Raw genomic sequence first — 23,826 nt, forward strand, 5'->3', positions numbered from 1 at the left:
TTCCAATTCCCCATACTAGGGAATGGAATAGGCTGAGAATTTTCTTTTTTTCCTTCTTCAGAGGTTTTAAACGATATTCTTTGCCAGCAGTTAAATTCAATTTGGAGGGTTCTCCAATTTATTGGGGCTATCTCTACTCCTACTAATTATGCTATTGTTTCTATAGCAAAATAGTATTTATTTTCCTTTAGATGGTTGTATCTTATTTATGGAAAATTATTTAGTTTCAGGTACTTTTCTTGGTCCTGTGATTTATTTGGATATTGCAATTGCTTCATTTTTGTTCTGTTTACTTTAAGATCAAGTATCAGATTTATGATTTATTTTAGCATTGTTAAAGGGACAAAATTTACTAGACTAGGTGCTGTTGCATCTGTCTTGTTGTTTTGCATTTATTGATTATGCAAGTCCACTGTATTGGCTGGTCCTTTAAACTGGACTATCATGCTAATAATTTCATTTGTGTCTTCATTTTATTGAATATTTTCGCAAATCAGGGTTAATCTATGTCTTAAGCTTTTTTAGCTAGAAGAATTTTGTGATTTTTAAAAAAAAAAAAAAAAATCCATATTTCTTTTGTTCTAAGATAAATCAATTATTTGTTTTATAATTGGATTCAATTCTTAACTGTTACTCTGGGCTTCAAGATTGAGTTCTAAGACTAAAACTTTAAGCTTATACTAGTTTGGTTGTTCTTATTAAGGAACGAATTCCTGAATTCTTTCCCAAGTAACATGTTTATAATTGGAAATTTTTCAGTTCGAAATCAGCTCCCTAATATTGCGATGTACGTGCCGTATTCCAGCTTGGCTGGCAAGGGGCAGGTTAAGACTTTTCTTTAAAATTTATTTGCTTCTATTCGGTCCAAATTTCTTTGATTTTATTCCAGTAAGGCTAACACTTTCTTTAACTGTGTTTCGGTCCTATATATTTTGGGTACTGTTGAAGCATGGCTGGGCACCCATGGGGTTCAAGCGCTGCTCAGACCTGGAATCTTCTGGGGTATTTCTTCCAGTTCCATTTTTAGGAACCGGGTTTTGGAGTTTTATTCAAACTATTCTGCCTTTTTGGTCAGTGATAGCATTATTTGTTTTCATTAGATACAATAAATGCATATTTTCATTTTTCTGTTTTCATTCAGATTATTTTCTGAGGATGCGGAATCTCATATGATTCACTTTGCTCTTCAGGACATAGTTAGAGGATCTTTTTTTCAAAAGCTCTTGATTCCTCACACAAGGGTCACCTTTTTTAGGTTTCCAGATATTTGTGTCTCTGTCTTTGTCTCTATCAGACAAGGGACAATTTTATTGTTTTCAGTTTGTCGGTACCTTTAGTCTCTATTTTTCCTTCAGTTGCTATATATGCATAGAAGTTTTAGGTCTTATGGCCACAGCATTGGATTTAATTCCCTTTGCTCATTTTCAATAGAACCTTTTCAGTCTTTTATGCTGAATTATGGTGCAGGGATTCTAGGATTTCGCATTTTTAATTTTCAAATCCTAATATTTATCTCTCTTGATTTGGTGGTTAAGATCACCATCATTTAGTCTACAGGTCTCTTCGTTTCTTTCAACCTGGACCATGATCTCTACAGATGTGAGTCTTTTTGGTTGGGAGGCTGTCTGAGGATCTCTGTCAGCACAAGGGGTTTGGAAATCTCAGGAGGCGAGATTACCATTTGATATTTTAGAACTCCGTGCTTTCTCAGAGTTTTTCAGTTTGTTTCTTTTTGAAGAAGAGACGTTTAATGTTTTTTAAACAATATCATTACTATGGTGTATGTCAATCATCAGAGTAGGACTATCAGTCCTTAGGCTGTGACAGAAGTGTCTCGGATATTAGCTTGGGCTAAATCCAGCTCCTATCTAAATTCTGTGGTTTTTTTCCCAGGTATAGATATTTGGGAAGCAGATTATCTCTGTTAATCAAGCTTTTCTTCCGGGAGAATGGTCTCTCTTACCCAGATATGTTTTTCATTTCATCTGAATAAAGAACTTCCCAGGGGCCTATTAAGGTCCGGGAATCTTCAGGCGGAAGTAGTGTATGCATTGACATTTCTTTGGAATTATCTTTTTGCCTATTTCTTTCCGCCTCTAGTTCTTCTTCCAAAATTCTTATGGAGTATTTGTTTGTTATGCTGGTAGCTCCAGCATGGCCTCTCAGGTTTTGGTATACGAATCTCATTCGGATGGCCAGTTGCCAACGTTGGACACCTCCGTTTAAACCAGACCTTTTCTTTCTCAAGGCCTTTTTTTCCATCAGGATATCAAATCATTACATTTGAAGGGATGGAGATTGAACGCTTGGTTTTTAGTCATAGAGGTTTTTTCTGACTCATTGATTAATACTATGTTTCAGGCTCATAAATCTGTCTCTAGAAAGATTTATATTGAGTCTGGAAGACCTACTTTTCTTGGCATTCTTTTAAAATTCATAGAATTTATTATTTTTTCAGGTTGGTTTGGATAAGGTTTTGTCTTCAATTCTTTGTTGGGACAAATCTTTACTCTTTCTGTTCTTTTTACACAGAAAGATTGCTAATCATCCTGATATTCATTGTGTTGTACAGGTTTTGGTCCATATCAAGCCTGTCATTAATTCAATCTCTCCTCTTTGGAGTCTCAATTTGGTGCTGAGGGCTTTACAGGCTCCTCCGTTTGAAACTATGCATTTTCTGAACGTTAAATTACTTTCTTGGAAAAGTATTGTTCATTTTGGTTATTTCTTCTACTAGAAGATTTTTTGAGTTATCTGCTCTCTTTTGTGAATATCCTTTTCTGATTTTTCATCAGGATAAGGCAGTGTTACTTCCTGATATTCATAATTTTTTTCAGGTTTTGATTCGTATCAAACCTGTCATTAAGCCAATTTCTCCTCTTTGGAGTCTTAATTGGGTTCTGAAGGTTTTTCAGGCTCTTCTATTTTGAGCATATGCTTGCTCTGGACATTCATTACTTTCATGGAAAGTATTGTTCTTTTTGGACATCTCTTCAGCTAGAACAATTTTTGAATTATCTGTTCTTTCTTGTGAATCTCCTTGTTCTGATTTTTCATCAGGATAAGGTGTTTTTTTTGCTGTCCTCATTTCAGTTTTCACCTAAGTTGTGAATTCTAACAACATTAGTGGAGGAATTATTGTCTTTTCCTTGTGTCCTAATCCTAAGAATTCTTTGGTAAGATTCTTACATTCTTTAGGATGTGGTAAGAGTTTTGAAATATTATGTTGAAGCTACTCAGATTTCAGACAGACTTCTAGTCTATTTGTTATCTTTTCTGGTTTTAGGAAGGTCAGAAGGCTTCTGCCATTTCTTTGGCATCTTGGTTAAGCTTTTGATTCATTATGCTTATTTGGAGTCGATTATTCCCCGTCTCAGAGGATTACGGCTCATTCTACTAGGTCAGTTTCTACTTCCTGAGCTTTTTAAGAATGAAGCTTCTGTTGGTCAAATTTGCAAAGCAATGACTTGGTCTTCTTTGCATACTTTCACTAAATTCTACCATTTTGATGTTTTCTCTTCTTCAGAAGCAGTTTTTGGTAGAATAGTACTTCAGGCAGCCGTTTCAGTTTGATTCTTCTGCTTATAATTTCAGTTTTTTTCATTTTTAAAATTGAAACTTTTGATTTGGGTAGTGGATTAATTTTTCAGCGGAATTGGCTGTCTTTATTTTATCCCTCCCTCTCTAGTGACTCTTGCGTGGAAGTTCCACATCTTGGGTATTTATATCCCATACGTCACTAGCTCATGGACTCTTGCTAATTACATGAAAGAAAACATAATTTATGTAAGAACTTACCTGATAAATTAATTTCTTTCATATTAGCAAGAGTCCATGAGGCCCACCCTTTTTTGTGGTGGTTATGATTTTTTTTGTATAAAGCACAATTATTCCAATTCCTTTATTTTTTTGATGCTTTCGCTCTTTTCTTATCACCCCACTTCTTGGCTATTCGTTAAACTGAATTGTGGGTGTGGTGAGGGGTGTATTTATAGGCATTTTAAGGTTTGGGAAACTTTGCCCCTCCTGGTAGGAATGTATATCCCATACGTCACTAGCTCATGGACTCTTGCTAATATGAAAGAAATGAATTTATCAGGTAAGTTCTTACATAAATTATGTTTTTAATACATGCGTGTCTAGTAATGGAGACCGGTTTCCTGCATCTGCTGCTGAGTTCCGGATCTGTTAGTGGAACGGTTCCTGCTTAGAGAGCTGAGGTGTAGAGGTGATCTGCAGTATTGTTTAGTTTTTCTGTCCCCTCTGCATATATAAAATAAGTTACTGTTTAAAATTTAGTAACGTTTTTCTGTTTTAATTTTTATTAAAAAAATGTGAACTTTTTATTTGATCATTTGATCCATTGTGAGTCAGAATGGACAGAGAGGCTTTGCAAAATGTCAATTGTTCTATGTTTTGATGCCAATGTGGAACCACCAATCCCTTTCTGTTCCTCATGTATTGAGAGAACTTTAAATTATAGGGATAGACTTTTTTTTCTGAGCCAACATTTTCTAAGGAGGATGCTGTTCAGGAGTCTAATGACAATGTTCAATATATGCCGCAGCTTTCTCCTCAAGCGTCCCAAATGTTATCGCCCACACATGCAGTGCCCTGCGCTTCCTCTAACTCCTCCTGGAGTTACGTTGCAAGACATCGCTTCCCTCATGTCTTCTGCAGTTTCTGATGCGTTGTCTGCCTTTCCCATGTTGCAGGGAAAGCGTAAGAGGAAAAACAAACATTCAGTAAGCAAGGTTTCTGACGCAGTTGTTGCTATTTCGAATGCCCCCTCCCAGAAGCCTGAGGAGGATACTTCGGGAGCATCTAAAGGTGAAGTTTTAGATTCTGACAGTGTAATTCCTCTTACTGATACTGAAGTTGTATCTTTCATGTTTAAGCTAGAACACCTCCGTCTGTTACTCAAGGAGGTTTTAGCTACATTGGACGACAGCGACACCATGGTCGTAGTTAATCCTAAGAAATCCAGTAAGCTAAACAAATATTTTGATGTACCTTCCTTGGTGGAGGTTTTTCCTGTACCAGATCGAGCTACTGAGATCATTGCTAAGGAATGGGAGAGACTGGGTATCCCTTTTTCTCCATCCCCTATATTTAAAAAGATGTTTCCCACAGCGGACTCTATCAAGGAGTCTTGGCAAACAGTACCCAAGGTGGAAGGGGCAGTTCCCATTCTGGCCAAGAGAACTTCCATCTCCATAGAAAATAGTTGTGCCTTTAAGGATCCTATGGATAAAAAAATTAGAGGGGTTACTCAAGAAGATGTATGTACACCAGGGTTTACAATGGCAACCTGCAGTGTGCATTGGGGTTTTATTTCAATCTGTTCGTGGTTCCCAAAAAGAAGGGAACCTTCAGACCAATTTTAGATCTCAAGAGTCTAAACAAATTTCTCAGAGTACCGTCCTTTAAGATGGAAACTATTCGTTCCATTTCCTTTGATCCTAGAGGTTCAATTTATGACAACGGTGGATTTAAGACGCATACCTGCATGTTCCCATTCACAGGGATCATCACAAGTTCCTAAGGTTTGCATTTCTAGACACACTTCCAAGTCGTGACTCTTCCTTTCGGCCTTGCCACAGCTCCCAGAATTTTCTCAAAGGTTCTGGGATCCCTGTTGGCTGTGCTCAGATTACGGGGCATTGCAGTGGCGCCCTATCTGGACGACATCCTGGTCCAGGCGCCATCCTTTCAACAAGCAAGATCCCACACGAAATTGTTATCTTTCCTGCGATCTCATGGATGGAAGGGAAATTTGGAAAAGAGCTCCTTCGTTCCAAATACAAGGGTAATTTTCTTGGGAACCATAATAGATTCCCTATCAATGAAAATCTTTTTGACAGATGCCAGGAAATCAAAGATTTTCGATTCATGTCTAGCCTGTCAGTCCTCTCCTCGGCCATCAGTGGCTCAGTGCATGGAGGTAGTCGGGCTGATGGTAGCGGCAATAGACATCCTGGAATGCGGAGTTCCTTAGCCATGTCAGAAGTACCCAAGATAATTCGGTGGGCGGAGACCCACAATTGCTTTTTGTCAGCGATCCTCATCCCAGGGGTGGCCATATGGGAGGCGGACTTCCTGAGCAGGCAGACCTTTCATCCGGGGGAGTGGTAACTCCATCTGGAAGTGTTTTCCAGCCTGATTCTCAAATGGGGTAAGCCGGAATTGGATCTCATAGCATCTCGGCAGAATGCCAAGCTTCCGAGGTACGGGTCGAGGTCAAGTAACCCTCAGGCTGTACTGATAGACGCTCTGGCAGTACCTTGGAATTTCAGTCTTGCATACCTATTTCCTCCGTTCGCTCTGCTACCTCGGGTCATTGCTTGAATCAAGCAGGTGATGGCATCGCAGGATTTGGTATGCAGACCTGGTGGATATGTCATCTCTTCCACCTTGGAGACTTCCTTCTACTTAAAGAGCCCTTTCTTAATCCAAATCTAGTTTCTCTGATGCTGACTGCTTAGAGATTGAACGCTTAATTTTATCCATGCGGGATTTTCAGATTTGGTCATAGAGACCATGATTCAGGCTCGTAAACTTGTGACTAGAAAGATTTACCACAAGATATGGCGTAAATATCTATATTGGTGTGAATCCAAGGGCTACTCTTGGCGTAGAGTTTGGATTCCTAGAATTCTGTCCTTTCTCCAAGAAGGTTTAGAGAAGGGATTATTAGCAAGTTCCCTAAAGGGTCAAATATCTGCCTTGTCTATTTTGTTACATAAACGTCTGGCAGACGTACCAGACGTACTATCGTTTTGTCAGGCCTGTGTTCAAGCTAGTTACTCCTCCCTGGAGTCTTAATTTAGTTCTTAAGGTTCTTCAAGGGGCTCCGTTTGAGCCTATGCATTCCTTAGATATTAAGCTGTTATCTTTGAAAGTTTTGTTCCTTGTTGCTATTTCCTCTGTTCGTAGAGTGTCAGAGCTCTCGGCATTACAGTGTGAGTCTCCTTACCTTATTTTTCATTTTGGGTAGTTTTACGTACCAAGTTAGGGTTTCTCCCTAAGGTAGTTTCTGACCGGAACATTAATCAGATTGTTGTTCCTTCCTTGTGTCCTAATCCTTCTCAGAAGGAACGGCTTTCTGCACAATCTGTACGTGGTTCGTGCACTAAAATTCTATTTACAGGCGACTAAGGATTTTCGTCAGTCTTCTGCACTGTTTGTGGTATTCTCTGGGAAACGTAAGGGACAGAACGCTACGGCTACTTTATTTTTGGCTGAAGAGTATCATACGTTTTGCCTATGAAACTGCGGGACAGCAGCCTCCATAGAGTTACGGCTCATTCCATGAGGGCTATTTCCTCCTCATGGGAATTCAAAAATGAAGCTTCTGTGGACAGATTTGCAAGGCTGCAACTTGGTCCTCTCTTCACACTTTTTTAAAATTCTATAAATTTGACACTTTTTGCCTCGGCTGAGCCCTCTTTTGGGAGAAAGGTTCTTCAAGCAGTGGTGCCTTCCATTTAGGTTCCCTGTTTTGTCCCTCCCTTATCTGTGTACTCTAGCTTGGGTATTGAATCCCATTAGTAATTAGGTGATCCGTGGACTCATAGTGTCATTAGAAAGAAAACAAAATTTATGCTTACCTTATAAATTTTATTTATTTCTTGACAAGAGTCCACAGCCCGCCCTGTTCTTTTAGACAGGGTGTTAGTATGTTATAAACTTCAGACACCTCTGCACCTTGTTACTTCCTTTCTCTCCTTTACTTCGGTCGAATGACTGGGGTGGGAGGGAAGGGAGGTGATATTTAACAGCTTTGCTGTGGTGCTCTTTGCCGCCTCCTGCTGGGCAGGAGTGATATATCCCATTAGTAATTAGATGATCCGTGGACTCATCGTGTCAAGAAAGAAAGAGAATTTATCAGTTAAGCATAAATTTTGTTTTTGCTTCTGCACAAGTGTCATGTTTGATCATGCCTGATTTTTAGTTTTTTTCCTTCTTCCCCTAGGTTCGTATACCAACTCCTCTCAATACCAGTGGTGTACAAGTCATCTGCATGAAGGGTAAAGCAAAGTACAAGGCCAGCGAGAATGCCATTGTTTGGAAGTGAGTTCTAATTATTTTTCATAAGTGGGGTCTGCAGAGTGTAATATTGCATCATTTATTTTTGTTTGAGGCACTTGTTTAAGCTTAAAAAGATCAACTGCGATTTATTTAAATTTCTTCTACAAGATATGACGAGTCCACAGATTTCATCCTTGTGGGATTTATCCTCCTGCTAACAGGAAGTGGCAAAGAGCACCACAGCAGAGCTGTGTATATATAGCTCCTCCCTTCCCTCCACCTCCAGTCATTCTCTTTGCCTGTGTTAGTAATAGGAAGAGGTAAAGTGAGGTTTTAGATTCTTCAATCAAGAAGTTTTTTATTTTAAAATGGTACCGGTGAGTACTATTTTCCCCTCAGGGAGAAATGGATTAAGGAATGAAGAAATTTGATGATCTTGGCAGACGTTACTAAGATCCATTCTGGTTCCCACAGAGCGTCTGAAGGTAGTGCAAGAGAAATCTTCAGTGTGGAGAACGGTGTCATGCTACAAGCAGCATTGAGGTATGTTCAGTCTTTTATTTCTGAGGAGACTTGGTATATCAGAACTGGCTGATATTATTCACTGTAAGGGAAGGGGTAAGCAGTAGACCGGTATGATTATGGTGTTACTGAATTTACTATGTTATATACACATTGAATTACTATGCTTAGGTATTTTAATAGGGGCTTGACACTGGGCTACAAAGGCAACATGAGATTGTCTGAGGGAGAGAGGCAGCTGTGACATTTTTTATAATTTTATTATATGGCATAAAACGTTAAGTATGTTTGCAGGGGGCCACATGGCTGGTTTAAAAAAAAAAAAGCTTCCCATGCGGTTATGGAGTCTGAGTGAGACGCCCACGGTGGGCGGGGCCTATTTTGCACGTTTAGACGCGCCGTTTTCTCTAAACTAGAAGGCAGCAGGCATTAGCTCCGGTGGGGCCTAAAGTTGATTTTCAGTCACCGGATCGTTGTCGAGTCAATCATGTATACCCTGAGGGTAGGTAGGAGCCACAGCAGAGCTGTGGCGAGGTGCAGGGGACGTTTTTGTTGTTAAAATGTATTTTTCGATATAAAATGTCTCTTTAAAGGGTGATGTAACCTTTTACTTAAGGGGTGCAATAATTTTTGGCAAAATTGAACTGTTTTTAATGATTTGTTAGTAATAAAAATCGTTTTTTGGGCAGTACAGAAAAATTGTTGTGCTTTTATTTCTTAAAGGCGCAGTACATTTTTTTTCAAAAAAAATGTTTTGAATCAGTAAATAAGGTTTTTAACGACTATTGTGGCTATTGCTAGTTTGTTTAACATGTCTGAACTTTAGGAAACTCCTTGTTCTATGTGTTTAGAGGCCATTGTGGAACCCCCTCTTACTTTGTGTATCTGTTGTACTGAAAGAGCCTTACAATGTAAAAAGCATAGGTTATGTAAAGAAAGTGTGCCTAAGGATGATTCTCAGTCTGAAGAGAATCAGGATATGCCGCATAATTCTCTGTGTCACAACCTTTAACACCCACCTAAGCGACGCCGGGTTCCTCAACCACGTCTAATTCTTTTACTCTGCAGGATATGGCTGCAGTTATGTCAACTACCCTTACTCTGAGGTATTATCTAAACTACCAGTGTTACAGGGTAAACGCAGTAGGACAGGAATTAATGTAAATACTGAGTCCTCTGATGCCTTGTTGGATATTTCCGATGTACCCTCACAGGGATCTGAGTTGGGGGTCAGGGAACTTTTGTCTGAGGGAGAACTTTTGGAATCGGGAAGTGTGTTACCTCAGACAGATTCGGACGTTATGTCCTTTAAATTTAAGCTGGAACACCTCCGCCTGTTACTTAGGGAGGTTTTAGCAACTCTGGATGACTGTGACCCTATTATGGTACCACCAGAGAAATTGTGTAAAATGAACAAATATCTGGAAATTCCCGCTTACACTGATGTTTTTCCGGTTCTTAAGAGAATCTCAGAGATTATAAAGGAGTGGGACAGACCGGGTATACCGTTCTCTCCTCCTAATTTCAAGAACATGTATCCCATATCAGACACCATTCGGGACTCTTGGCAAACTGTCCCTAAGGTGGAGGGAGCTATATCTACCCTGGCTAAGCGTACAACTATTCCTATTGAGGACAGTTGTGCTTTCAAAGACCCAATGGATAAGAAGTTAGAGGGTCTTCTAAAGAAATTATTTATTCATCAGGGTTTCCTTTTACAACCAACAGCCTGCATTGTTCCAGTTACTACTGCAGCGGCTTTCTGGTTTGATGCTCTAGAAGAGTCTCTGAAGGTTGAGACCCCTTTAGAGGACATTTTAGATAGAATTAAGGCTCTCAAGCTAGCTAATTCTTTTATTACAGATGCCGCCTCTCAAATTGCTAAGTTGGCGGCGAAAAATGCAGGATTTGCCATTTTAGTGCGTAGAGTGTTATGGTTAAAATCGTGGTCTGCTGATGTGTCATCTAAATCAAAGCTCTTAGCTATTCCTTTCAAGGGTAAGACCCTATTCGGGCCTGAGTTGAAGGAAATCATTTCTGACATTACAGGGGGTAAAGGTCATGCTCTACCTCAGGATAGGTCTGTTAAGATGAGGAGCAAACAAAATAATTTTCGTTCCTTTCGGAATTTTAAAGGAGTACCCTCTTCTTCCTCTTCCTCCACAAAGCAGGAAGGGAATTTTGCTCAGGCCAAGTCCGTCTGGAGACCCAACCAGGCTTGGAACAAGGGTAAGCAACCCAAGAAGCCTGCTGCTGCTACAAAGACAGCATGAAGGGATGGCCCCCGATCCGGGATCGGATCTAGTAGGGGGCAGACTTTCTTTTTTTTACCCAGGCTTGGGTAAGAGATGTTCAGGACCTCTGGGCACTGGAAATCGTGACCAACGGGTATCAACTGGAATTCAAAAATTTTCTCCCAAGAAGGGAGATTTCTTCTTTCACGGTTGTCTGTAAACCAGATAAAAAGAGAGGCGTTCTTACGTTGTGTAAAAGACCTCTCTACTATGGGAGTAATTCATCCCGTTCCAAGATTAGAACAAAGACAGGGATTTTTACTCAAATCTTTTCGTGGTTCCCAAAAAAGAGGGAACGTTCAGACCTATTTTAGACCTCAAGAGTCTAAACAAGTTTCTCAGAGTTCCATCCTTCAAGATGGAGACCATCCAAACAATTTTACCTATGATCCAGGAGGGTCAATATATGACTACCGTGGACTTTAAGGATGCATACCTTAATATTCCTATCCACAAGGATCATCATCAGTTCCTAAGGTTTGCCTTCCTGGACAAACATTTTCAGTTCATGGCTCTTCCCTTCGGGTTGGCCACAGCACCCAGGATCTTCACGAAGGTTCTAGGGGTCCCTTCTGGCGGTTCTCAAGCTGCGGGGCATAGCAGTGGCGCCTTATCTGAACGATATTTTGATTCAGGCGTCAACTTATCTGACAAAATCTCATACAGACACAGTGTTCTCCTTTCTGAGAACTCACGGATGGAAGGTGAACCTAGAAAAGAGTTCACTAATTCCACGGACAAGGGTTCCCTTCTTGGGAACTCTGATAGATTCTGTAGACATGAAAATATTTCTGACGGAGGTCAGAAAGTCAAAATTCTAAATAAATGCCGAGCCCTTCAGTCCAATCCTCGGCCATCAGTGGCTCAGTGTATGGAGGTAATTGGATTGATGGTGGCGGCAATGGACATCATTCAGTTTGCTCGTTTTCATCTCAGACCACTGCAACTGTGCATGCTCGGACAGTGGAATGAAGACTATGCAAATTTATCTCCTCGGATAAATCTGGATCAAGAGACCAGAGACTCTCCTCTTTGGTGGTTGTCGCCGGATCATCTGTCCCAAGGGACGTGTTTCCGCAGACCCTTGTGGGTGATAGTGACAACGGACGCCAGCCTACTGGGCTGGGGTGCAGTCTGGAATTCCCTGAAGGCTCAGGGTGTATGGACTCAGGTGGCGTTTCTACTTCCAATCAATATTCTGGAATTGAGAGCAATATTCAATGCGCTTCAGGCATGGCCTCAGTTGGCTTCGGCCAAATTAATCAGATTCTAGTCGGACAACATCACGACTGTGGCTTACATCAATCATCAGGGAGGAACGAGGAGTTCCTCAGCGATGACTGAAGTATCCAAAATAATACGATGAGACCCACTCTTGTTATCTGTCAGCAATCTACATCCCAGGAGTGGACAACTGGGAAGCGGACTATTTAAGCCGCCAGGCTTTTCATCCGGGGGAGTGGGAACTCCATCCGGAGGTATTTGCCTCACTTATTCTCCGATGGGGCAGACCGGAATTGGATCTAATGATGTCTCGACAGAATGCCAAGCTCCTAAGATACGGATCCAGGTCGAGGGATCCTCAGGCCGAACTAGTAGATGCCTTGGCAGTGCCTTGGTTGTTCAACCTAGCTTATGTGTTTCCACCGTTTCCTCTCCTTCCCCGGGTGATTGCTCGGATCAAACAGGAGAGAGCTTCGGTAATTCTAATCGCGCCTGCGTGGCCAGGCAGGACTTGGTATGCAGATCTAGTGGACATGTCCTCTCTGCCTCCGTGGAAACTCCCAGTGAGACAGGACCTTCTCATTCAAGGTCCTTTCCAACATCCAAATCTAATCTCTCTGCAGCTGACTGCATGGAGATTGAACACTTGATTTTATCTAAGCGGGGATTCTCTGATGCGGTCATTGATACTTTGATTCAGGCACGTAAGCCTGTCACTAGAAAGATCTATCATAAGATATGGCATAAATATCTTTTTTGGTGTGAATCCAAGGGGCTACTCATGGTGTAAGGTTAGGATTCCCAAGATTCTGTCTTTTCTCCAAGAAGGATTGGAGAAATGGTTATCAGCGAGTTCTTTATGTTTAAATATTTTTTATTGGTAACGTAATTCTTGTTTACCTACAATACAAAAGTTGATCAGCCATTTCTCCAGAAACATAAACATCAAGATAACAGGAGATGACAATCTCAATACACCCAAACAGCATTCTCCTCCACCCTCCTCCACATCCCAATACATTTCATAGACCCAGAAAGACCTATCTTTATGTGTAGAGGATTCTGAAAAACCACATCAGCATCCAGAGATGTCCAAGGTAGTCCTCTGTATCTTGGAGATTGTCCCAGATAGATTGTCATAGCGTTATCACCACATAAGTCTGTTTCTCAATAATAGAACAGTAAAGAACAAGGGTGACAATTTCTTAACTCTCGTAATGATCAAGTAAACATTTAGGTTAAGGTAAGTAGTTGTCCTTAAGACTCCTTTCAAACAAAACAGTTTCAGAAAGGGAAAAAAGGGGGGGGGAGAGAGAAGAGAAGGGGGCGATAGTGTCCCCGCTCCCAGCGATCCTCCAAGGCCTACGAGAAGCGTTCAGACCCAGTTTCTAGGGCTCAAGTCGGCCTGCACGTTCTCCTCTATGGGGTGTCGCATTGCTAATCCAGTAGTACCATATCTTCTGAAAAGAAGCCCTATTATTTAACGTGTCTGTTGCGTATTCATACATAGTATAGGTGTGGCATATTTTATTGTATATTTCTAACCATGGGGGTGATCCTATCTTCCAGTATTTTGCAATGCAAACCCTTGTCACTGTGCACAGAATTCTGATGAATGTATTGATATATCTATGGAATCTATCTATGGGTTCGTGTAGTAATGCTTGTTGGATAGTGAGTGTAATCTCCTCCTCCAGTGTTCGGCTAATAAGGGCAGAGAGTTTTTGCCATGTCCCCTGTATTTCCCTACATTCCCACCACATGTGTTTGTAGGATCCCAATTCCCCGCACCCTCTATAAGTTGCTGCCATTTGGCTGTATATGGGCTGTCCTCATTGGGGTTAAGTACTATCTAAATAGGGTCTTTGTGACATTTTCCTTTAGATCCATACTAATTAATCCCTTATCAGCTACTTGGAATAGTTCCTCCCATTCGTGTACTTCTTTATCAGCGAGTTCTTTAAAGGGACAGATCTCTGCTTTGTCAATTTTATTGCACAAACGTTTGGCAGATGTTCCATACGTTCAGTCTTTTTGTCAGGCTTTAACGAGAATTAAGCCTGTGTTTAGACCAATTGCTCCACCTTGGAGTTTGAATTTAGTTCTTAATGTTCTTCAAGGGGTTCCGTTTGAACCTATGCATTCCATAGATATTAAGCTGTTATCTTAAAAGTTTTGTTTCTGGTTGCTATTTCTTCTGCTCGTAGAGTTTCTGAGCTTTCAGCATTACAATGTGATTCACCTTATCTTATCTTCCATTCTGATAAGGTGATTTTACGTACCAAACCTGGTTTCCTTCCTAAGTTTGTTTCTAATAAGAATATTAATCAGGAAATCGTTGTTCCTTCATTATGTCCTAATTCTTCTAAGAAGGAGCGTAAGTTGCATAACCTGGACGTGGTCCGTGCCTTAAAGTTTTACTTGCAGGCGACTAAGGATTTCCGTCCATCTTCTTTATTCATTGTTTATTCTGGAAAGCATAGAGGTCAGAAAGCTACGGCTAGCTCTCTTTCTTTTTGGCTGAGAAGTATCATCCGCCTGGCATATGAAACTGCTGGACAGCAGCCTCCTGAAAGAATTACGGCTCATTCTACTAGGGCTGTGGCTTCCTCATGGGCATTTAAAAACGATGCTACTGTTGAACAGATTTGCAAGGCTGCGACTTGGTCGTCTCTTCACACTTTTTCCAAATTTTACATATTTGATACTTTTGCTTCTTCTGAGGCTGGTTTTGGGAGAAAGGTTCTTCCAGCAGTGGTGCCTTCCATTTAGGTCTCTATCTTGTCCCTCCCTTTCATCCGTGTCCTATTGCTTTGGTATTGTATCCCACAAGTAAGGATGAAATCTGTGGACTCGTCTTATCTTGTAGAAGAAAAGTAAATTTATGCTTACCTGATAAATTAATTTCTTCTACGATATGACGAGTCCACGGCCCACCCTGTCATTTTTAAGACAGATTTATTTTATATTTTTTATCAACTTCAGTCACCTCTGCACCTTTAGCTTTTCCTTTCTCTTCCTAACTTCGGTCGAATGACTGGAGGTGGAGGGAAGGGAGGAGCTATATATACAGCTCTGCTGTGGTGCTCTTTGCCACTTCCTTTTAGCAGGATAATAAATCCCACAAGTAAGGATGAAATCCGTGGACTCGTCATATCGAAGAAGAAATTAATTTATCAGGTAAGCATAAATTTACTTTTTTCAGTATGTTGCAAAAGGTGTAATTGTGACTATTTTGTAAGGGTGCTAGAAGTCTATTGGTGGATGAAACGTGAATGTTTTGGATTGATTGTGGGAATATATTCTTCTCATGGGGGATGGAATGTTAGTGCTCAGGATTGCTAAGGTTTTTCTTTATCTTAGGTGGGACCTGGGGGGGTAAAATTACTCTACTGGATTAATGCACAAGCTTTATGACTTACTGTATTTAGTTTTTTTTTTGGAAGGTTTGAAATGTGGATGATTGTACAACCCACTTTAAAAACAGAGTAGGATGGTGTGAAGTTTATCAGGCTTGTCGCTAGTAGCTCAAAGTAGAATATTGTCTACGTTAGTAATATATTGGTTTCACTTTATCTGTAGTAGGAGCTTGCTTTAGGGTGTGATTTTTTTTTTTTTAAAGACACGATGAGTCCACGGATCTTCTTAATTACTAATGGGATATAGACCTCCTGGTCAGCAGGAGGAGGCAAAGAGCACCACAGCAGAGCTGTTAGATAGCTCCTCCCACCCCAGTCATTCTCTTTGCCTACGTTAGTGATAGGAAGAGGTAAAGTGAGGTGTTAGAAAAGATTCTTCAATCAAGAGTTTTTTATTTTTAAAGTAGTGCCAGAGAGTGCTGCTTTGTTCTAGGGTGTAGCCGTAGTCCATATCAGTCTCTACAGTAGAGCTATTGGTGGCTTTAGAGCAATGGGAACTTGTGGGACATAATTCTCACTGCGCCTCCCATACTGATGCTGCCCTGACTAAGAAAACCTGAATGAATTTTACTCAGGACTTTCATTTCTTTCCAGGTCCATGGGAGGGAGAGGACCTCTTAAACCTTGCTGCCAGGCAGACAATGAGGTAAGTGCTAACCTTTTTTTTTTCTCTTACTTGGTGTATCCAGTCCACGGATTCATCCTTACTTGTGGGATATTCTCATTCCCTACAGGAAGTGGCAAAGAGAGCACACAGCAGAGCTGTCCATATAGCTCCGCCCCCCCCCCCCCAGTCATTCTCTTTGCCGCTCTAACAAGTAGCATCTCCACGGGAGGGTAAAGTGAATGTGGTGTTAGATTTGTAGTTTTTATTTCTTCAATCAAGAGTTTGTTATTTTAAAATAGTGCCGGTTTGTACTATTTACTCTGTGGCAGAAAGTGATGAAGATTTCTGCTGAGAGGAAAACTATTTTAGCATGTTGTAACTAAAATCCATTGCTGTTCCCACACAGGACTGTTGAGTACCGGAGAACTTCAGTTGGGGGGAACAGTTTGCAGGATTAACTGCTATAAGGTATGCTCAACCACTTTTTTTCTAGTCAAGACCTGGTAATGCTAGAAGACTGACAAGAATCCCCATGTGGGGAAGGTAAGCCATATTCTGAGACTTAGTATAGAAGGATGGCTTCGTTAAAAGGGCTTAAAACGCTGGTGGACACTGTTAAGGGGAAATCAATTATTTTATTACAATAATCTGATATTTGTACAAGTGTTTATTACATTTGGAACACTTTTTTGGGGTTTTATTCCGCCTGGCATATCTTTAGACACCTATTTTGGCTTGGGAAGGCCCCACAACTCCGGAGTGAAGAGGGAGGGGGCCTAAATTTCGCGCCTCAGTTGCGCAGTTAATTTGCAAGACTGCTTCATGCAGCTTCACGTGTAGAGTCCAGAGATTGCTGGAGGACTCCAGAGAGGCTTATTTTCGTCCAAAACTAATCCCCAAGGAAGGTAGGGCCACAGCAGAGGCTGTGGCATGGTGCTGTAGTTTGTTAAACCGGTGGCCTGCTTTAATTTGCTCCAGTTTGGGCAATAAGGGGTTAATTGTCTTGAAATTTACTGTGCAATCATTTCAAAGCATTAGGATCATATGGTGAAAATTTCATAAAGATTGGATGTTTTTTTGAGGTTTAATAAAAAAGTGTGCGCTTTTTATTATTTAAAGGCACAGTACCGTTTTTTCAAAAATTTTATTTTACTGTATTTGAGTGCTGTCTAAGTCTGTTTAACATGTCTGAGCCTACAGATAAACCCTGTTCTATGTGTTTAATAGCCATTTCGGTACCCCCTTTACATTTGTGTTTAAAGTGTGCTAAGGTATCTAAACATTTTAAAGACCATGCAGTGAAGCTTAAAAATGTAGCCCAAGATGATTCTTTGACGGAAGGTAACGAGGATAGTCCTCCTTCCTCTCCCCATGTGTCGACACCAGTTACGCTCGCGCAAGCGTGGCCTAGTACCTCTAGCGCATTGGGCCCTATTACATTACAACAATTAGCAGCAGTCATGGATAATTCCCTTGCGGCATTTCTATCCAAACTGCCAGTTTTTCCTAAGAAGCGTGATAGCTCAGTTTTAAGAACAGAGGATGAGCAATCAGAAGCTTTGGATGATTTATCCGTTGTACCCTCACAACACTCTGAAGTGGCAGTGAGGGATGTGCTGTCCGAGGGAGAAATTTCTGACACATGAAAAGTTTCTCAGCGGGCAGAATCCGATTCCTTAGCGTTTAAATTTAAGCTGGAACACCTCCACGTACTGCTTAAGGAGGTTTTAGCTACGCTGGATGATTGTGACCCCATGGTGGTCCCAGAAAAATTGTGTAAAATGGACAGGTTTCTAGAAGTCCCTGTATACACTGATGCGTTTCCGATCCCCAAGAGGGTGGCGGATATTGTGACTAGGGAGTGGGAGAGACCAGGTGTACCTTTTGTCCCCCCCTATCTTTAAGAAAATGTTCCCCATAAATTACCTAAGGCGGGACGCGTGGCAGACGGTCCCTTAGGTAGAGGGAGCAGTTTCAACACTAGCCAAGCGCACAACCATTCCGATAGAAGACAGTTGTGCTTTCAAAGATCCTATGGATAAAAAATTGGAAGGTTTACTGAAGAAAATATTTGTTCAGCAAGGTTTCCTTCTTCAACCAATTGCCTGCATTCTTCCTGTAACTACTGCAGCGGCTTTTTGGTTTGAGGCGCTGGAGGAGTCGCTCCAGAGGGAGACTTCATATGACGAAGTCATGGATAGAATTCATGCTCTAAAGCTGGCTAATTCTTTTATCACTGATGCCGCTTTTCAATTAGCTAAGTTAGCGGCGAAAAATTCTGGTTTTGCCATTATGGCGCGAAGAGCGCTTTGGCTCAAATCACGGTTGTCTGACGTGTCGTCCAAAACAAAGTTACTAAACATTCCTTTCAAGGGAAAGACCCTTTTCGGTCCCGAGTTGAAAGATATTATCGCGGATATCACTGGGGGAAAGGGCCATGCCCTTCCGCAGGATAGACCGTTTAAGGCCAAAAACAAGGCTAATTTTCGCTCCTTTCGCAACTTCAGGAGCGGACCTGCTTCAACCTCTGCTGCCGCAAAGCAAGAGGGTAATGCTTCACAGCCCAAAGCAACCTGGAAACCCTTGCAGGGCTGGAACAAGGGTAAACAGGCCAAGAAGCCTGCGGCTGCTACCAAGACAGCATGAAGGGGTAGCCCCCGATCCGGGACCGGATCTAGTAGGGGGCAGACTTTCTCTCTTTGCTCAGGCTTGGGCAAGAGATGTTCCAGATCCTTGGGCATTAGAAATTGTTGCTCAGGGGTATCTTCTAGAATTCAAGGACTCTCCTCCAAGGGGAAGGTTCCACATTTCTCATTTGTCTTCAGACCAGACAAAGAAACAGGCGTTCTTACGCTGTGTAGAAGATCTACTAAAGATGGGAGTGATTACTCAAACCTGTTTGTAGTTCCCAAAAAAGAAGGCACTTTCAGGCCAATCCTGGATCTAAAAATTCTAAACAAATTCCTCAGAGTTCCATCATTCAAAATGGAAACCATTTGGACAATTTTGCCGATGATCCAGGAAGGTCAATATATGACTACCGTGGATCTAAAGGATGCGTATCTACATATTCCCATCCACAAAGATCACCATCAGTTCCTAAGGTTCGCTTTTCTGGACAAGCATTACCAGTTTGTGGCCCTTCCTTTCGGGTTGGCCACTGCTCCCAGAATTTTTACAAAGGTGCTAGGGTCCCTCCTAGCAGTACTAAGACCGCGGGGCATTGCAGTAGCACCTTACCTAGACAACATCTTAATACAGGCGTCGTCTTTTCACAGAGCCAAGGCTCATACGGACATTGTGCTGCCCTTTCTAAGGTCTCACGGGTGGAAGGTGAACGACGAAAAAAGTTCTGTCCCCGCTCACAAGGGTTCCCTTCCTGGGAACACTAATAGACTCGGTAGAAATGAAGATATTTCTGACGGAGGTCAGGAAGTTGAAGCTTTTAACTACTTGCTGAGTTCTTCATTCCATTCCTCGGCCTTCTGTAGCTCAGTGCATGGAGGTAATCGGATTAATGGTCGCGGCAATGGACGTGGTCCCTTTTGCCCGAATTCATCTTGGACCACTGCAACTGTGCATGCTCAAACAGTGGAATAAGGATTATGCAGATTTGTCTTCTCAAATACAACTGGACCAGAAAACCAGGGATTCTCTTCTCTGGTGGTTGTCTCAGGATCACCTGTCTCAGGGAATGTGCTTCCGCAGACCGGAGTGGATCATTGTCACTACCGATGCCAGTCTGTTAGGCTGGGGTGTGGTCTGGGACTCCCTGAAAGCTCAGGGCCTATGGTCTTGGGAAGAATCTCTTCTCCTGATAAACATTTTGGAACTGAGAGGGATATTCAACACTCTCCAGGCATGGCCTCAACTAGCGGAGGCCAAATTTATCAGATTTCAGTTGGACAACATCACGACTGTAGCGTACATCAATCATCAGGGAGGAACAAAGAGTTCCCTAGCGATGAAGGAAGTAACCAAGGTCATCAAATGGGCGGAGGATCACTCCTGCCATCTCTCAGCAATTCACATCCCAGGAGTAGACAACTGGGAGGTGTGGGAACTCCACCCGGAGGTTTTTGCTCAGTTGACCAGCTATGGGGCATTCCGGAATTGGATCTGATGGCGTCCCGTCAGAACACCAAACTTCCTCTTTACGGATAGAGGTCCAGGGACCCCAAGGTGACATTAATAGATGCCCTAGTAGTGCCTTGGTCCTTCAGTCTAGCTTATGTCTTTCCACCGTTTCTGGCTACCAGCCGAGGGAGAAGAGGAATCAAACGGGAGAAGGCTTCGGTAATTTTGATAGTGCCTGCGTGGCCACGCAGGACTTGGTATGCAGACCTAGTGGACATGTCATCTGCTCCACCATGGAAGCTGCCATTGAGGCAGGATCTTCTAATTCAGGGTCCATTCAAGCATCCAAATCTAGTTTCTCTGCAACTGACTGCTTGGAGATTGAACGCTTAATTCTAGCTAAGCGTGGGTTCTCTGAATCAGTTATTGATACTCTGATCCAGGCCAGAAAGCCTGTCACCAGGAAAATTTACCATAAGATATGGCGGAAATATCTTTGTTGGTGTGAATCCAAAGGTTACTCGTGGAGTAAAGTTAGGATTCCCAGGATTTTGCCTTTTCTCCAAGAAGGATTGGAGAAAGGATTGTCAGCTAGTTCCTTAAAGGGACAGATATCTGCTCTGTCCTGTTACACAAGCGGCTGGCAGCAGTACCAGATGTTCAGGCGTTTGCACAGGCTTTAGTTAGAATCAAGCCTGTCTATAAACCTGTGGCTCCTCCATGGAGTCTTAATTTAGTTCTTTCAATTCTTCAAGGGGTTCCGTTTGAACCTTTACATTCCATAGATATTAAGTTATTATCTTGGAAGGTTTTGTTTTCTGCTCGGAGAGTTTCAGAATTGTCTGCTTTGCAGTGTAATTCACCCTATCTGGTGTTTCATGCAGATAAGGTTGTTTTGCATACTAAACCTGGTTTTCTTCCGAAAGTTGTTTCTAATAAGAATATTAACCAGGAAATCATTGTTCCTTCTCTGTGTCCTAATCCAGTTTCTAAGAAGGAACGCCTTTTGCACAATCTTGATGTGGTTCGGGCTTTAAAATTCTATTTAAAGGCAACTAAAGATTTCAGACCAACATCATCCTTGTTTGTTGTCTATTCTGGTAAGAGGAGAGGTCAGAAAGCGACTGCTACCTCTTTCCTTTTGGCTGAAAAGCATCATCCGATTGGCTTATGAGACTGCTGGACAGCAGCCTCCTGAACGAATTACAGCTCATTCCACCAGAGCTGTGGCTTCCACATGGGCCTTCAAGAATGAGGCTTCTGTTGAACAGATTTGTAAGGCAGCGACTTGGTCTTCACTGCATACTTTTGCCAAATTTTACAAATTCGATACTTTTGCTTCTTCGGAGGCTATTTTTGGGAGAAAGGTTTTGCAAACAGTGGTGCCTTCCGTTTTAGGTTACCTGACTTGTTCCCTCCCTTCATCCGTGTCCTAAAGCTTTGGTATTGGTATCCCACAAGTAAAGATGAATCCGTAGACTGGATACACCAAGTAAGAGAAAACAGAATTTATGCTTACCTGATAAATTACTTTCTCTTACGGTGTATCCAGTCCACGGCCCGCCCTGGCAATTAAGTCAGGTTCAAATTTATCTTTGTAAAACTACAGTCACCACTGCACCCTATGGTTTCTCCTTTTTCTCCTAACCGTCGGTCGAATGACTGGGGGGGCGGAGCCTGAGGGGGAGCTATATGGACAGCTCTGCTGTGTGCTCTCTTTGCCACTTCCTGTAGGGAATGAGAATATCCCACAAGTAAGGATGAATCCATGGACTGGAAACACCGTAAGAGAAAGTAATTTATCAGGTAAGCATAAATTCTGTTTTTTTTTTTTTTTTCTAGGGGTAAAGGATCTCGGAGAAAGTTTGGGCATTTTATTAAATTTCCATGTATCCTCATTGTATTCAGATCAGACTCTCCTAACGTTAGTAGGGGACATTAAGGCAGTTAAGATGTGGAGTTGTCTATCAAGCCTAAGGGAAAGAAAATAGGGCTTACGACATAGAAACTGTGATCATCAAATGCATAGAATGCTTTGCATGCAGTAGCTGTTCGCTTGCTCTCGGTGGCTATGTTTAGCCTATGACGACCGGGAGATTTCATATGGATTTTTTAATCAGGCACTAGCATGTTTTTTATTCCTAGGCGGTCTCATCTAATAGAACCACCTGGGTGTTTACATGTGGGCTTGCAGTGTATAGCGATATTGACTGACTAGCCTCCTTTAAATTGAGTACGGTTCTATCCTTGTTATTACATAAGGTCTAGACTGTTGCCCCCGGTGCAATCACTAAAAATGGCGACCGGGAGAGTACTTGGGGGTCGCTCACGAGGGGCGGAGCTTGTATATGGCGCCAAGGTATTCTCTCCTCCCTCCTAGCTGTTGTGGCTATACGCTAGGAGTGGAGGATGGCGCTGTATAGTAATACATTTCTAACACTTCTGGTTTTCGGAAGTTCCGACGAAATTGTCTAAATACTTGTGGTTCAGATTGCGCTATTATGAGGTCAGGAAGGCTGTCCAACACCTCAGTGTTGTCTAGCTGATGTATGGACAGAGTTTAACAGTACTGACAAAGTTTTCATACATGTTTAGCTATGTTTGCCCTTGTAATAATAAAGATGAGTTACTCTTTAACATTTCAAGAATATCACTTCCTATATGTTCGTTTTCACTAACAACTATTAAGTCTTTTATTAATTTAACCTGCTATATGTGAAGCAGGTTATTGAAAGACGTGCACATTAATTCCTTACGATTTCCAGGAATTGCTGCACTAGAAAGGTCATGGCGACGTCTATGGACAGCAATGTCGGCTGCTAGGTTCGCTTGCCGATACACACAGAAATTACTTGCTTTTAGAATATAAAGACAGTAACGTTTTTTGTGTTAATTTTTATTACAAATGTTCACTCTTTTCTGATCCTTCTCCTTTTAGGGAGTTTGCTGTTTTTGGAGTCTATTAACCTTTTTCTCCTATAGGGTCAGAAAAAAAAAGATTTTTATAGGCCACATGCAATACTCTGCAATTCCTCTCACACTCCTTCCAGAGTTGCTCTGCTTTTCTGGCATATGTTTTTCTCACGGGGTAGAGATCATTACTAGAGGAATTATTTTCAATCATCTAGGGTGATTGATTCAGTGGTTGCTATTCCGACTGGTTCTTTCCTGTTACCTGAAAGAGGAAGATACTTTGGAATTATATGAGAGAGTATTCTCAGGTTCAAATAAATAACATTGACGAAATTCAGGGTATGCTGCAGCTTTCTCCCCAAGCGTCCCAAGCTTTACTGCCCGCTCAAGCAGTACTCTGCACTTCTGCTTTAGCGCACGCTGGAGTTACCTTTAAAAGACATAGTTGATCTCATGTCTTACACAATTTCTGATGCGGATGCGTCTGCTTTCCCAATGCTGCATGGCAAGCGTAAGAGGAAATGCCAGACATGCAGTAACTAAGGTTTCTGAGTCTCTCTGGCATAGCTTAGTGACTAGCCCAGCTGCTTAGAAAGCAGTAGTTTGAGAGTTCAATTCCACCCCCTAGGGGCTGGTACTTTGTATACAATGGTGGCAAACATCAGAAGGCGAAATGTCAGATTCAGAAAGTTCATCCCCTCTGACACGGAGGTTGTAACTTTTATGTTCAAGTTAGATC

At 41.8% G+C, this 23,826-nt stretch overlaps 1 protein-coding gene across 2 annotated transcripts in view; it reads left to right on the forward strand.

Moving 5' to 3' along the window:
- AP2M1 (adaptor related protein complex 2 subunit mu 1) overlaps positions 1 to 23,826 on the forward strand; it is a 237,324-nt gene that overhangs the window by 170,847 nt on the left and 42,651 nt on the right. For both annotated transcript variants that reach the window (XM_053710328.1, XM_053710329.1), the window contains exon 9: positions 7,976 to 8,073. In XM_053710328.1, the coding sequence (XP_053566303.1) occupies positions 7,976 to 8,073 (98 nt within the window). The remainder of the gene's footprint in view (positions 1 to 7,975; positions 8,074 to 23,826) is intronic.

Source organism: Bombina bombina, chromosome 4, assembly GCF_027579735.1.
Source record: "Bombina bombina isolate aBomBom1 chromosome 4, aBomBom1.pri, whole genome shotgun sequence".
NCBI classification, from domain to species: domain Eukaryota; kingdom Metazoa; phylum Chordata; class Amphibia; order Anura; family Bombinatoridae; genus Bombina; species Bombina bombina.